The sequence below is a fragment of the Camelus bactrianus genome, chromosome 14 (genome assembly GCF_048773025.1).
Source record: "Camelus bactrianus isolate YW-2024 breed Bactrian camel chromosome 14, ASM4877302v1, whole genome shotgun sequence".
Taxonomy (NCBI): Eukaryota; Metazoa; Chordata; class Mammalia; order Artiodactyla; family Camelidae; genus Camelus; species Camelus bactrianus.
This window is the reverse complement of record NC_133552.1, coordinates 14,081,781-14,095,952: the sequence shown is the minus strand read 5'-3', so window position 1 is coordinate 14,095,952 and position 14,172 is coordinate 14,081,781. Positions and strand designations below refer to the sequence as shown.

At 48.4% G+C, this 14,172-nt stretch overlaps 1 protein-coding gene across 1 annotated transcript in view; it reads right to left on the bottom strand.

Moving 5' to 3' along the window:
* Positions 1 to 3,228: 3,228 nt before the first annotated feature.
* The window catches only part of LOC105066302 (guanylate cyclase soluble subunit beta-2-like), a 43,327-nt gene continuing 32,383 nt past the window's right edge, over positions 3,229 to 14,172 (bottom strand). The window contains exons 9-14 of the mRNA XM_010951610.2: positions 11,838 to 12,158; positions 9,443 to 9,591; positions 8,747 to 8,893; positions 6,038 to 6,192; positions 3,424 to 3,575; positions 3,229 to 3,248 (exon numbers count right to left, since the gene is read on the bottom strand). Of these exons, the coding sequence (XP_010949912.1) occupies positions 3,229 to 3,248; positions 3,424 to 3,575; positions 6,038 to 6,192; positions 8,747 to 8,893; positions 9,443 to 9,591; positions 11,838 to 12,158 (944 nt within the window). The remainder of the gene's footprint in view (positions 3,249 to 3,423; positions 3,576 to 6,037; positions 6,193 to 8,746; positions 8,894 to 9,442; positions 9,592 to 11,837; positions 12,159 to 14,172) is intronic.

The window sequence follows — 14,172 nt, the reverse complement described above, 5'->3', positions numbered from 1 at the left end:
GACTCCTCAGGGCTTGAACAGTGTCAGAAACATGCAACTGTAAGCAGGCAGGGAGCGAGGAGGGGGAGGGAAATGCCTCTGGGTGATGGCGGGAAGTCTACTTTGAGCTTCTCATGCCCGAATCCAAGATGCCACCTGCCCCCGGATCAGAGAGAGGCAAGTTTTGCTCTGTCTCCTCTCAGTGGAGTTGAACAGAAGCGTGCTGGTCATTCCCTCAACCTCATTCTGGGGTCAAACTAGAGGGACGTCTACAGGCATTGGGGCAGGGCCCAGTGCCAACGGCTCAAAGCCAGGAAGGGAGAAGGGGAGGGTTCAGTCTGTGGGCCATCCCTGTCCTTCTGCACTGCTCTGTGACCCCGAACTCAAACCTAGGGCTGTGTCAGTCCTGACTTGGGCTCCCAAGGAAGCTGAGTGGCTCACCAGAACGTTGGAGTGTAAGTGTGACCTGAGAGGAACCCTCACCCCTGCCATCTTTCTGGACAGAGCAGAGAAGATGGCACTGAGCCCTGCTTTGCGGTGGTGTCAATGCCCTGAGGTCAGTGCTAGGCAGCACCAGGTGATGGGGACAGGGCTGGGGATCTCCAGCACCCCTCACCAACAGGCAGCATGCTCCTGAGGGCACCATGTCCAGAGAAATGTCGGTTTGAGGGTTCATGGAGACTAAGTGTTTCTGAGACTTAGAGGTTCTCTGGGAGCGGGGCAGAGAGGGCCCTCTCAGAATGAGGGATCCCTTGGGGCACTTGGGGTGGGGAGGTGGGTAGGTTAGGGGAGCATTAAAAAAAAAACCTCCTCAAAACATAGAGCAACCATTAAAGGGCCCCAAACTCCGCCTGAGCCGCCACTCTCTGGCTCTTCCCCAACCCCCTAGGAGCCCAGCTGCAGTGCTGGGGGTCTCCATCACATCCGGGGTACTCACTGCTGGCTGTGTCACTCTTGGGGGGCAGCTGCCAGCTGTCTGTGTACCTCATGATGGCCAGAGTTTTGCTGTCTTGACTTTCTTGACTTTCCTGAGCACTGACTTCTGAAAAAAAAAAAAAATGAGGGGAAGGCCTGTGAGCAGGTGTCAGGTGGGGCCTTTCTCTGAATGTTGGCAACCCCTGGGGCTCTCAACCTGCAGGGCACCGGGAACACAGGAAGGACACTGCTCAGGCCCCCTCTCCCCGCACTGCCATGGTCAGACAGGTCTCACGCTGGCTTCACACTGCAGTCCCCTCAAGTTCAACCTCTTGGTCTCCCCCCCACACCCCCACAAGTTGTGCCCAGTGTCAGCACGTGTCCCCGGGAGCTGATACAAGGGGACAGCTGATTTGGGAAGAGTTCCTTCCCCTTCACCGTGGGCTCTGAGAGCCCATCTGGCTGGTGGGGAAAGTTTCATTGCCCCTAGAGGTTCACGGGATCACATCCTCCAGCCCCTCGGTCACTTAGGGAGCAGGGTCAGCATGGGGTCTCTCCTGAGGGATCCTGGCCTTCCTGTTCCTGCTGGAGCTGTGCCCCGGTGGGGACAGGAGGGGCAGGCACAGACAGGCAGATGCCCCCTTCCCCAGAGCCTGACACCCAAGGCTCAACGTCAGAAATCCTAGGCTGATGGGGAAAAGATGAGGGAAATGTAGAGAAGCATGGGGAAAAAAAAAGGTGGGACCCCCCACCTTCTGGGTTCCACACACAGGGTTGTGTTTCTCTGCACATTGACACTGGCCAGGAGTGGGGCTGGGGGCTGGCATCCACCCAGAGGAAGGGGTGACCTTATTATAAGCCATGCTCAAGGGGCTGCCTACCCGCAAAGGGTGCCTTTACCCACTTTGCACCAAGGTAGTGTTTAGGGCCTGAGAGGGGCTGTCCCCTCCCTCCTTTCTCGGGGTCCAGATTGAGATCTTCAACCGAGACACCCTCACTCATTTCCTGCTCTCCGTTGTTTCTGTTTGTTTCCAGCTCAGAACTGAAAGTGGGTTAGGTTCTACCAGCCCAGACCGTGTTCTAGAATCCCATTTCTCCAATTTCCAGTTTGTGAAAACCCCTCTGCAGAGGAAATGGGAGGAAGCAGTCTTGCGTTTGAGGCAGGTGCACCTTCCGAGCAAGATTCTGCCCGGTCCTGGCGCTAAAGCCTCCAGCTCCATCTTCCTCTCTCCCACCGTCAGGTGGCAAAAGACACCCCACCCCTTCCCCAACCTTTGTCTATTTCTGACAAAGAAAAGGGAAACGTTTATCCCTCTGTAGCAGCCCTCAGTCCTGGGGACGATGTGCTGGTGAGAGGGAGGAGGTGATGGGATGGGGAGGGGGGTGAGATGCCCAGAGCCTAGAAATTCAGAAACTCAAAAGAGGGTGCCTCCTGGTCTTTATTAGCCGAAGTTATTTCACTTTTTAATTTAAACTTTCTATCCAGTGCCTCCAACAATAAAATGTAGCCAAAACCAATCACAGCCCACAGGGATACTAAGGGGAGAAAATATTAGAACGAAAATGTCACCAAAACAATTTTACAGGTTCTCCAAATTTCCACCTCTTCATTGGTATAGCCTCAGTTTAAAAACAGTAACCATAATTTGCGCATCCCAAAGAGACATCCTGTGTCTATCAGCTACACACACCAGGAGCCTCTAGACTTAGATGCTTCCTTTGCAGGCCCAGGAGCGGCTAAGGATTAGCTCCTGTCAGAATGAATCCACTTCCTTCTCCAGTTTGCTTCAGAGGTTCAGGAAGGTTTCCCTGCTGCTACTGGGTCTCCCCTTCGGGTCAGCGTTTCCCAGCGGTGACCCAGGCGGTTGTTCAGGAGCCCTGACCATGTCGGTGGAGAGGGGGGGTCTGCCCTGCAGCTGGAGGAGGCCGCCTTGCTCCTTGGTGGATTCCAGCTGCTGCCTTTGCTTTTTCCTTTTTTTTTTTTTTTTTTTCTTTTTGAGCATCGTGACCCAAATGGTGATCCCTGGTCTGGCTTAGCCCTGGGTTGTTTTAACCTCATCTCACTCTCTTGTCATTCCTGGAGCCAAGTGAGTCATGGATTTTGTCCTGCTTCCCAGTTTTTGAAGCCAGCAGACAATGAGGAAGGGAAGGTGGAAGTTTCCAAGGTGTGAAGGAAGCCTGTTCTGGAGCCTTCCCTGAGGCTGAGGAGCAGAGGGAGGCTCTGAAATCATCCCCCAGCAGCAGGAGAGGCTGATGGACAAAGCCCCTTTCTTGGACAGGGAGAACCTCAAACAAATGCACAAGAGACCCTGCAGGCAGGTCCATCAGCCCAGATCAAGGAATATCGGAATATTCTGGATGCAAGAGAAGACCGTTCAGGGCAAACTGGTTACCGAAAGTGGCAGCTTGGGGGTGGACAGGGAGGATGCCCACGCTGGCCGTCAAACCCCGGGACCTCACTGAACACAGTTGAAGTTGTTGGTGGAAAAAATATTCAGAACCAACAACGAGGCTTCTCCCTTTGCTTACCCGCAGGGCCAGTCCGAGTCAGAGGTCTCCCCATGACCTCATCCTCCGAGGCATTCAGGTTCTGGATCAGAAAGTATGTGGTCATTTTCCCTTTCCCTTTCACATCGATTTCACCCCTTTCAATGATTTCAAACCCCTGATTTTCCAGGGCTCTGCACAGAGAAAAGAAAAATGCACAGATATCAAAGGTCGCATGCTGTCACTTGAGAGTTGGCCACCTTGGGAAGGCTGCTGTGAGAGGTAGGGTCTGGGAATAAGAAGAAGGGCACAGGGAGGGGCCCAGGAAAGGGACAGAGCCGCAGAAGAAGGTGGCTTGTTCATTTATTTACCGGCCGCCGAGGGATGTTGGAGAAAAACCACAGAACAGGGCAGGCTAGCGATGTTTCACATTCACGGTCAGCTGCCTCAGCCAAGGCTCAGCACTCAGCCACCCTCCCTTGTCCTTGGCCGTGGAGATTTCAGACCTTCGCCTCGCGTATCATGTTCCCCCACTGGGCACCCGCTCGCCTCACCCTCACACTGCTGACCGCGCCTCCTACTCTGACCTGATTCAGCCACTAGAGGTGAGACCCTGCAACTTCTCATCCCATTGACCACACCTACCCTTTTCCTCCCAACCTCAGAGGCTGTCTTGTCCAAGGGCGCCCCACCCAGGCTCCCTTCCCACCTCCTCAGGGCCTGGTCCATCAGTCATCTCTCCATCTGCATCCTTCCCTCAGCCTTACCAGCATGCTAAGCTCGCTTCCATCCTAAATAGAAGTAAAATCCATCTCACTTGATCACCCCCCACTTTAGTCCCATATAAACGCTCTCTTCTTTTTATCTTTCAACCCACAACCCAGTGTCTGTCCCTTCCCCCCATCCTACCACAACCACTTCTAATAATGTCCCAAACCTCCGGTGAATATTTTTCAATCCTTGTCACTACAGTTGACATTTTTGTTCAATTCTTCCTCCATAAAAACATCTACAAGGGTGCTTCTCACCCTGAATTCTGTTCCTCCCGCCTCTTCCACAGGCTCCTCCTCCGTCTGCCACTTAAATGTTAGTTCTTTCCACTATTCTTCTTACATGGCATCCCTCCCCAGGGATCTCATCAACTTTTGTGGCTTAATTACTGCCTGTATGTTATTACTGCAGGTCTGGGTCCCAGCCAACAGCCTGACTCCAAATTTCATCCATCCATGTAATGGCACCTCTCCCTAGAAGCTCCCCAGCTCCTTTGATTTCAACACTTCCCAACCTGAACTTGTCGTCTGCCCCTCTGAACTGGAAGCCTCTTCCTTGTCCCATCTCAGATGGTGAGATTCAGGCCCCACTGGCCCAGAATGAACTGGGAGGCATTCAGCTCCTCCCTCTTTTTCTCATCCCCCATTTCTAGCAATTACCAAGTTTAGCTGATTTTACTCTCCCCTAGATTCCCACCAACAAATGTTCTAGTTCAAACCGAACTCCTAACGGTCTTCTCCTTCCCGTTTCCTGATGCTCAGACCTGCCCTTATCTGCGGCCTAGCGTGGTCGGTGTCAAACAGGACCCTGACCTTGCCGTGGTCTTGGATCTCACTCCCCTCAGGGGCCCCGCTTCACCTACAGAGTAAGCCCCTGCCCTTCGGTGAGGCACACACAGCTTTCTCCACTATCTTCCACCCCAGCAAAACTAAGTTGTTCGTAGTTCTCTGCACTTCCTCTCCACCTGTGTTGGTACTGGTTGTTTTTCACTCCCAAGGCCCCAGTTTTGGCTAAATTCTGCTCTGGAACCCCTTGCTCAAAGATTCAGCTCAGGATCCTCCCTCCTCCACACAGAATCTCTTTCCTGGGTTCAGCTCCCTCACCCCAGGCTCCACAACACACGGGAGTTCCCTCAGGCATGAGAATGGGGTGCTTAATGCCTGACCCTCTGGGTTGTAACCAGGCTGTTTCCCTTCCTAGCCTTCCTGTGACCTGAGGCGAGTGATTAACCTTTTTGTGCCTGATTTTTCTCCCTCATCTGTAGATAATAAGCATATATCTTCATAGTTGTTGCAGCAGTAGACAAGCTAACGTACGTTAAAGAACTTAGAAGAGAGTGGGACCTCTTGTAAGTTCTCGAGGAACCACATTGTTTCACGCATATCTTTATCATTGTACTTATCACACATTAAAAATAATTATCTGTAAATATTTCTTTCTTCCACTGGACCCAAAGGTCAGCAAACTTTTTTCGTAAAAGACCAGATAGAAAATATTTTCAGCTTTGGGGACCACATAGTCTCTGTCACAACTACTCAACCCTGCTGTTGTAGCATGAACGCAGCCACGGACAACACTTAAATAAAGATTATGGCTGTGTTTCAATAAAACTTTATTTACAAAAACAAGCAGCAGGCTAGCCACTATGGTCTGTGGCTAAAACTTGCCAACTCCTGCACTGGACCATATGCTCCTTGAGAACAAACACTGTCTTACAGCAAAGACTCAACAATATTTATTGTCTGTCACAATGTCTTCTGGAAGACAGTGTGGCAAGGAAGAAAAGGCATGGGTTTCCTCCATTACCCCCATCTGGGGGAGGCTAGGCACTGTATGTTCTAGAAGGGGAAGAGACCAAGAAAGGCACGAAAAAATGAATGGCTACCTGTAGGCTGTGGGGCTGAGGTGCACTTTGTTGGGGAGCCCGTGACTTTCCATCCTGGAAGCTGTGTTCACAGTGTCACCAAACAAGCAGTACCGCGGCATCTTGTCCCCCACGACACCTGCCAAGACTGGTCCCGTGTGGATGCCCACTCTGATCTGTACAGAGAGAACCTCGTTGAAAAGTGATCATTGAATACTCTTGCTTTTATTTTTAAATTGAGGTATAATTTACATAAAAACATTAAGATCTGTCTTCTTTATCTCCATAAGTTTTGGCCAAGTGCAAATATCCCTGTAACTATCATCCGAAATAAAATACAGACTCGTTCCTTTACCTTGCGAAGTTTTCTTGTGCCCTTTTCCAGTTACGTTCTATCCCTCCCTGCAGAGGTTAACCACTTTTTTATTTCTTCTAACTGGATTAGTACCCACCCTAACAGCCTGCTTTTAACCTGATCATCTCTTTAAAGGCTCTGTCTCTGTATATAGTCACATTCTGAAGTACCAGGGGTTAAAGCATCAGCATATGAATTTCAAAAGGAACACAATTTAGCCTAAAACATTGAAGTTTATCATTTTTCTTTCCTTCATAGTGATTTGTGACCCATCTAAGAAATCATTGCTTACTTCAAAGTCTTGGCGCTATTCTTCTGTATTTCAAGATTTATAGTTCTAGCATTTACGTTTGGGTCTGTAATATATTTCAAATTAATTTTTATAAATGGAGTGAGGTAGGACTGAGGTTCATTTTTCTTCCCAAATGGACATTCAATTGTAACAGAACCACTTCTTAAGAAGATTCCTTCCTCATTCGATTGATTTGGAACCTAGGTCAAAACTCAGTTGTCCTTAAATATAGTCAATTTCTGCTCCAATCTATTTGTGTGTACTTCTGCCAATTCCACTGTCTTTATTACTGTAGCTTTAAAATTAGTCTAGAAATTAATGTAAGTCCTCCAATTTTGTTATTTTTCAAGATTTAAAACTAAGTTTAAACAGTCTATTTCATTTTCCAATTTTTTAAATCCTTAGTGTATAGAAATTGAACTAATTTTTATATACTGTTCTTGTATCCTGTGATCTTACTGAACTTACTAGATCCCATAGTTTACTGTGGTTTGTGTAGGGTTTTCTAGGTGCATCTTTATTTGGTCTACAAATAATGATCATTTTACTTCTTCCTTTCCAATACTTATGTCATCTCTCTTTTTCTTGCCTTATGGCACTAGGGTGGGGTTTTTGGTATATTAGACTAGAAGTGCTTGTCTTTGTATTCACTCAGTTTGGATTTGCTTAGCTCGTGGAATCTGTGAGTTGACATTCTTCACCTCAAGGATATTCTCAACCATTGTCTCTTGAAATATTTCCTCTGACCCTGTCTCACTCTACTCCTGCGAGGGCTCCAGTGCCCGTATGGTAGTCCATATGACATTATCCGACACAGATCCAGGATGCTCTGTTCCACTTTTCCCACCCTGTTTTCTTCTTTATGTTTCAGTTTAAATCATTTCTATTGCTCTTCTGATCCTTTCCTCTACTATGTCTAGTCTCTTTTAAGCTCATAAATTGAATTTTTGATTTCTGATTTCTGATATGGTTTTCCTGTCCATGGGATGGATAGGTAGTGCATATGTGTATATTTCTCCCTTATTACCTCCCATCTTGTTTTTGTTTTGTTTGTTTGTTTTTTAATTTACTGCATTGGGGATTTTAGTCAACAGCTGTATCTGTATGCTTACAATGCACCAGTTTCATGGACATGATACGTGGCCAGTATTTACTCCAAAGACTGCCGTGGAGTCCTGCAGTATTTCTCAGCTTCTAAATCTTTGTGGTGAGGGTGAGTGTGGTGCATTTTCAGAATTCCCTGCATAGCGGGTTATCATTTGGGAAAATCTTATTCCATCTTATAACTGACTTAATTTTTTTTAGTTGGCTGTTTATTTTGCAGAACTGACTGACAGGAATAGGGAAGGGATCTAGATTTTAAAGGACAGAGGCACTGCTCTAAACCATCTCGGGGAGGTTAGGATCAACTGAGCAGACAGAAGATGCCATTTACTTTTCATCACCAAATGTGTCCAGCGTTTATAGTGTGAACAAACTTTTGTACTTGGAAGAGAAGCTTCCTGCGTTCCTGTGAGAAAGGCGAGCAGATGTCTCACTAGTGGCCACGTGGTGGAAGGAAAGCGATTCTGAATATCTAATGGCACCACGGTGTCTGGCCCACTGGCTGGAGGCAGTTTCACACCTCAGCCCGAGTTCCGAACCTGTCAGACGGCATGTTGGATACACAACTTCCCCCGGCGAAGGAAAGCTGGCTGTTTAGTAAATCTGAACCACTTGTTGAAATGTTTACACAAAAAGGCAGGGATAAGAAATGAGCTGGCTGTCTATGGACTGAGCCCCACAAAGTGAATGAGGAGATGTGTTCAGCACTGTCCTCAGTTATGGACAAAGGAAGGTGACAGTGAGTCACATCATAGTCCCCGACTCCAAAACCTCTCCTGAAATTTGAGAGAAGGTGGGACAATAACATCCTAACTAGCATCTCTGTTACTTAGGAACATAGGCAGAGAAGAGTGGGGAGACAGGACCCATTTTAATTATTGTCACATACCCAGCAACTATCTGAGCAGACTAAAACAGAAGTCCACCTTTTGTGTGTGAGAGGGGCTGGTGTTAAGCAGAGTACTCAGTTGCTGTCTACCTGGATGGGTTCTCCAGTAACAGGATTCATCACTTCCTTTGCAGAAATCCTCATCCCCAAGGCAAAGTTAGCTACTCTTTGAGCATGGCTTCCAATAGGCACGGGTACACCCCCTACCACCATGTAAGCATCTCCTATGGTTTCCACCTGTAAGGGGGAAAGAGAAACCATTCAGGGGGCTTTCTTAATACACTAAACTTAGGACTAAATATTTTTGGCATTTTCCATATAGCGACAGAAGGACCATATTAAAGCTGGAGATATGAGGAGGATGAGGGAGGAGGTGAGAAGGAAAATGACTCAGGAAAGAACGAGGAGGGAGCCAAAAGGTCCTTCTGCTTTTGGTTCAGACAAGTCCCAGAGAAGACGAAGCCCCTGGGGTAGTCGTATGATGCTGTGCATTAGATAGACACACGTCACTTAGGTTAGACTTTCTCTTGCAGTGAAGGAGCAGTATTCTCTGGGAAGACAGTGTGCCCCTCAAGGGCAACCTTAGCATTGGGTATTATGAGAAGATGCCTAAAAAAACCTAAAATCCTAAGGCACCTCCAATCGTTTTAGCTCTTCCTCCTCTCCCCACTCGCATCTACACTGAACCCCACACCAGTGAGGAGAGAGGGAAAGGAAGAGCCCCCACTGGCCACCTGCCCTGCCTGAGCACACAGGGACACACGCCCCACCACCCCTCACGCTTACTTTGTAGACCTCGTGGAAACTGGCTAACCTGTCAAACTTGGAGTACATCGAATTCAGCATATTCGCTATTTGGATAGGTTCACAGGCAGCGCAGATGTTGTTAAAGGTCACCACGTTGCTGAAGAGAATTGTGCAGGTTTTAAATTCTCCTGCAACGTAAATCAATGTCAGTGATAGCCAAGGATGTAGACTATGAATTCTATTAAGTCTGGATTCAAGTGCCCTTTTGGGAACCAAATCTGACTGTGCCTTGGAGAAAAGGAGCCAGAAGCCAATCAGCATTCACTGCCCCCTCACCAGACATTTATCGAGTGCTGTGAGCTAGTTGTCGTGCTGGGAGAATCTTAAATGTGAAGCAGACAGGGTCCCTGCCCATAAGGAGCACCTGGTCTAGTGAAAGAGACAGGGTGCAAACAAATGTTCAGTAAGACATGCAGAGCTCTCGGGGAGACAGGATGACTGGCTGGGCGCTGGCTTACAGAGTTGCCCCTGGCCAGGTGGGCTAAGGCAGGGTCTGAACTCCGGGAGACCCAGGCTTAGGGCTGATGGGGAACTCACCACTTCATGGCGACCAGTCTCCATCTCCATATGTCAGGGGAGCTGCCGTAGCCTCAACACCTCCTACCAACTCATCGGCTGCTTCTGCTCTTGCCCTGGCTCTCGCTCATTTCCACAGAGCACCCAGATGTTCGTCAGGTCCCTGACTCCTCGGCCCCAAACCTGCCATGACTTCCAGTACACTTAGAGTAAAACACTTCATCCTTTCCATGGACCATAAGGTCCCCTCTGACCTCATGGCTCCCTGCTTTCTCTCTTGCTCACTCTGCATGGGCCACACTGGTCTCCTGAGGGTTTCCCCTGCTTAGGGCCTTTGCACCTGCTGTTTCCTGCGCCTGACGTGCTTTTTTCCTAAATATCCTCAGGCTGTCTCACAACGCAGATGTAAGCACCTCAGGGAGAAACTTCTTGACAGAATAACAATCCCTAGGCTCTCTGTCCTTAGTCTGATTGCTGTCCCCCACCCATAAGACTTATGTGGCATGGTATCTTACGTGGGGTTGTTATTTGGTTATTATCTGTCTCCCCCAGTGGAATACAAGGTCCACGAGATGAGAGACTGATCTCTGCTGTATCCCCTATACCCAGAGCAGGACCTGGGACATCAATAAAGACCTGTGGAATGACTCCTTGAACACAGCTGGACGCCTTCTGTGTTGTTGCTGCCTCTGGCAATGATCTCCCCGTCTTGTAACTTTCTCTTCCCTTTGGCTGCTGGCCTGCATCCTCTCTTCTTATTCGTCCTACCTTTCCGATCTCCGTTTTATATGTTTCATTGGCTTTTCTTCCTTCTGAAAGAATGTGTCCCCTAAGCTTCAATACTCAACCGTCTTTCTTCCCACTTCACACCTCCCTAGAGGAACTTATCCATCATTCAGAGTCTATGATTAATCACCAATCACACTGCAGTAACTCCCAGATCTAGAGCTCTCCCTACAATTCCCGCTGCCTGTAGGTGGTCATGAGATGTGGAGTTTCCCATGGGCCTTTCAAACATATCAGTTCTCAAACTGACCTTGTCATTCTGCCCTCAAACCTGCTCTTCTTTCTGCTTCTGCCTTAGGATAAAACATTACATCTTTCCACATGAGAAACCTCACACTCATCCCTGACTCCCATGTCTTACCTGCCCGCATCTCCTCAGTTATGAATCCTGCTGATTCCTACTCGTGCTGCCTTAATTCAGGCCTTTCCCCATCACTCACCTGCACTGCGATGGGCTTCCAGTCCACCTCCCTCTCATGCGCTTACTACACTGCAGCCAAAATTATCTTCGTAAAACTAATCATGTCACTTCCATTAAAAACAAAAAAACTTTAATAAATCCGCCACATCTGAAATAGGCCATTTCTTTCCCCACGATAATCCAGATTCATCACTTACCAGCGAAGTCTCATCCTACCTGCCCAGCCTCAGCAGGCGCCACTCTGCCATGTACCCCCACGTTCTAGGGACAACGCCTGCAGTATTGACCTTCACGCTGCCTGACCTTCGCCCTCACTACTTCATTCTCCTAAAACACCTTTCCCTTCTCTTTCTGCTGAAATTCAGCCTCAAGGCCCAACCCAAGTGCCACACTGTTCATATCAGCCCTTGCCCCAACTGCTAACCTCTTTTTCTCTTCTGCAGTCTGTTTATTGTTCATTCTGGTGTCCTCTGTTTCCACAGTAACTTAAGTGGTGGGGAAAAGGATGCATTTGGGAGTTCAATGGACTTCTGATTGGTTTCCAGCTCTTTTACTCATAAACTGGAGTGAGTAAATTTGCTCCCCTGTTATGTAACCCTGAAGGGCACTGCCTCCCGCCCTGGTCCCCGTGAAGGGCCGGGACACCCTCACCTGCAGCGACCTTTCTGCCCTCCTCCAGCTGGTTGGCCACGTGCTCCGGCAGCATGGCGTACAGCAAGATCTCCGTTTTCTTCTTCTCGATGGCCAAGTCCTTGGAGAGGATCTGCAGCTCCTCCTTCTTCCTCTCCAGCTGGATGGACAGCTCCATCTCCGCCAGGCGCTGCTGGTTCAGGAGGATGAGGTCCCTGGTGCTGTCGTGGGGGGCGATGTCCGACAGGTGCATCCGGCGCGCCTCCAGCTCGCGCAGGCTGCGCAGCTGCGGCGAGCACACGTACATCATGCAGCGCGTGGCCTCCATCCAGATCATCTGGCCTGCCGGCCCGGGAGAGAGGCGGGACAGCGCAGCGCGTCAGCACGCAACACCGGGCCCGCAGCCGCTCCGCGCGCCCTGCTGTCCCCGCGCAGCCCCACGCCCTCCTTTCAGCCTGGGCAGCGCGGACGTTTCCTCCACTTCCCTCCTCCGCGCGCTCCTCTCCCCCTCTCTCCACCGCGGCTCTCTCCGTGGCTGCTGCTCTCACCTCCAGGTGACTCGGGTCCCTGTCCCACTGCCTCCCTGCACAAGCCTGGCAACCTTTCCCTCACTGGCCCTTCTGCTGCTCCAGCGTGTTAAGCGGACCCTCCTTCCTTGGAATCTGGCTGCCGGGGGCCCACCCCGACACTGATTTCACTCGGAGATTTCCCTACTTCTTTCAAGTTTTCCTTTAGGACTTTGACTATTCCTCGATGTTGGGGTTCCCTGGGGTTCCGTCTCCGCGTTCTCCTTCAGCGCTCCCCACCGCACCCCACACCTGCTGACGGTGAATCTGAATTTACAGTTGAATCTGTTTCCTGGACTCAAGATACCTGCTACTTTTAAAAATAGATGTTTATGCTCTTATTCTAAAAGCAGTAGACATTCACTGCAGAAGATGAAAAAAATGGGAGAAAGTAATAGAAATCACCCATAGTCATACCACACAGAGTTACTGTTAATATTTTAGGGTTTATCTTTTTATAATCCAAAAGTGGAATTATCAGCCATCTTCCTTGGTAATCTCAATTTTTCACTTAAAATATATAACAGGGATTCTTCCAAAGCATTACACATGGATATGCATCATAGTTTTGGCTGGCTACATTGATTATACTGTATTTTACTTGAGCAATAAGCTAGCATGGATTTTTATGTCTGTTTTATCATTCTACAAACAAGATTGCAATGAACAAGCTTGAGGTATGTCATTGTGCATAATTGTGGCTATTTTGTTAAAGGATGTAGTCTTTGACACTGAATTACTTGACCAAAAAAACTCCTTTTCAAGACTTTGCTACATATTGCCAAATTGCCCTGTAAGTTGTGACAATTTACACTCCCAGAAGTGATTTGTTAAAATTATTATCTAGTAGGTATTTCTACATGGATGCCTGCAACTGAACTTGCCTTCAATCCCCTCTACAAATCTCTTTTTTATTAATTCTTTCATCACGTACATTTTTAGTTCCTCCAGGAGCCAGGCACACTGTTTGAGGCGTGGAGGATACAGCAGTGATACAAACTAACAAAGCTGCCCTCAAGTATTCACATCACGTCTTTTCTCAATCACACCTTCATGACCCAGTTACCTAAGCAAAAAAAGCTAACGATTATCCTAAATATTCCCTCTTTTTCAAGCCCTACCTCCAGTCACCAATTTCTGCCTTAACTATCTTGATTCCCCAGTCACGTTCCGGAGCCCCTGCCTGACTGCATTCGGCACTCAAAGCTGCTCACCTGCTCTCCAGAGGCGGCCTCCTCCTGGCCTCCATCTTCTCTACACTCTGGTCCATCCTTCTCATGCCTCCATAATGATCACTCTAAATCTCCAATCTGATTGTGGAAGATACTTAAAAATGCTTCCCACTGCATGACTGAGCTCAAACTGTCATCCTGCTAGCCTCGTCTCCCAACCCTGACTCTACAACTCACTCAGGGTCCCCAGAACATTTCATTTTCCTCTCAGACGTCTCCATGGCTCTGCCTGTGTTTATGCCTAGAACACCTAATCATCAGTCTAACAGAAAGCTCAAAACATGTGTCCCCTTAGACTACATAAAAAATTAACTCAATGGATCAAAGACCTAAATGTAAAAGCTAAAACTATAAAACTCTTAGAAGAAAACATAGGAGAAAAGCTTCAAGACATTGGATTTGCCAGTGATTTGGGGGATGTGACACTGAAACCACAGGCAACAAACACAAACAGGTAAACTGGACTACATCAAAATTACAAGCTTCTGTGCATCAAAGGACATAATCAAGAGTGAAAAGGCAACCCACAGAGGGGGAGAAAATATTTGCACATCAAAA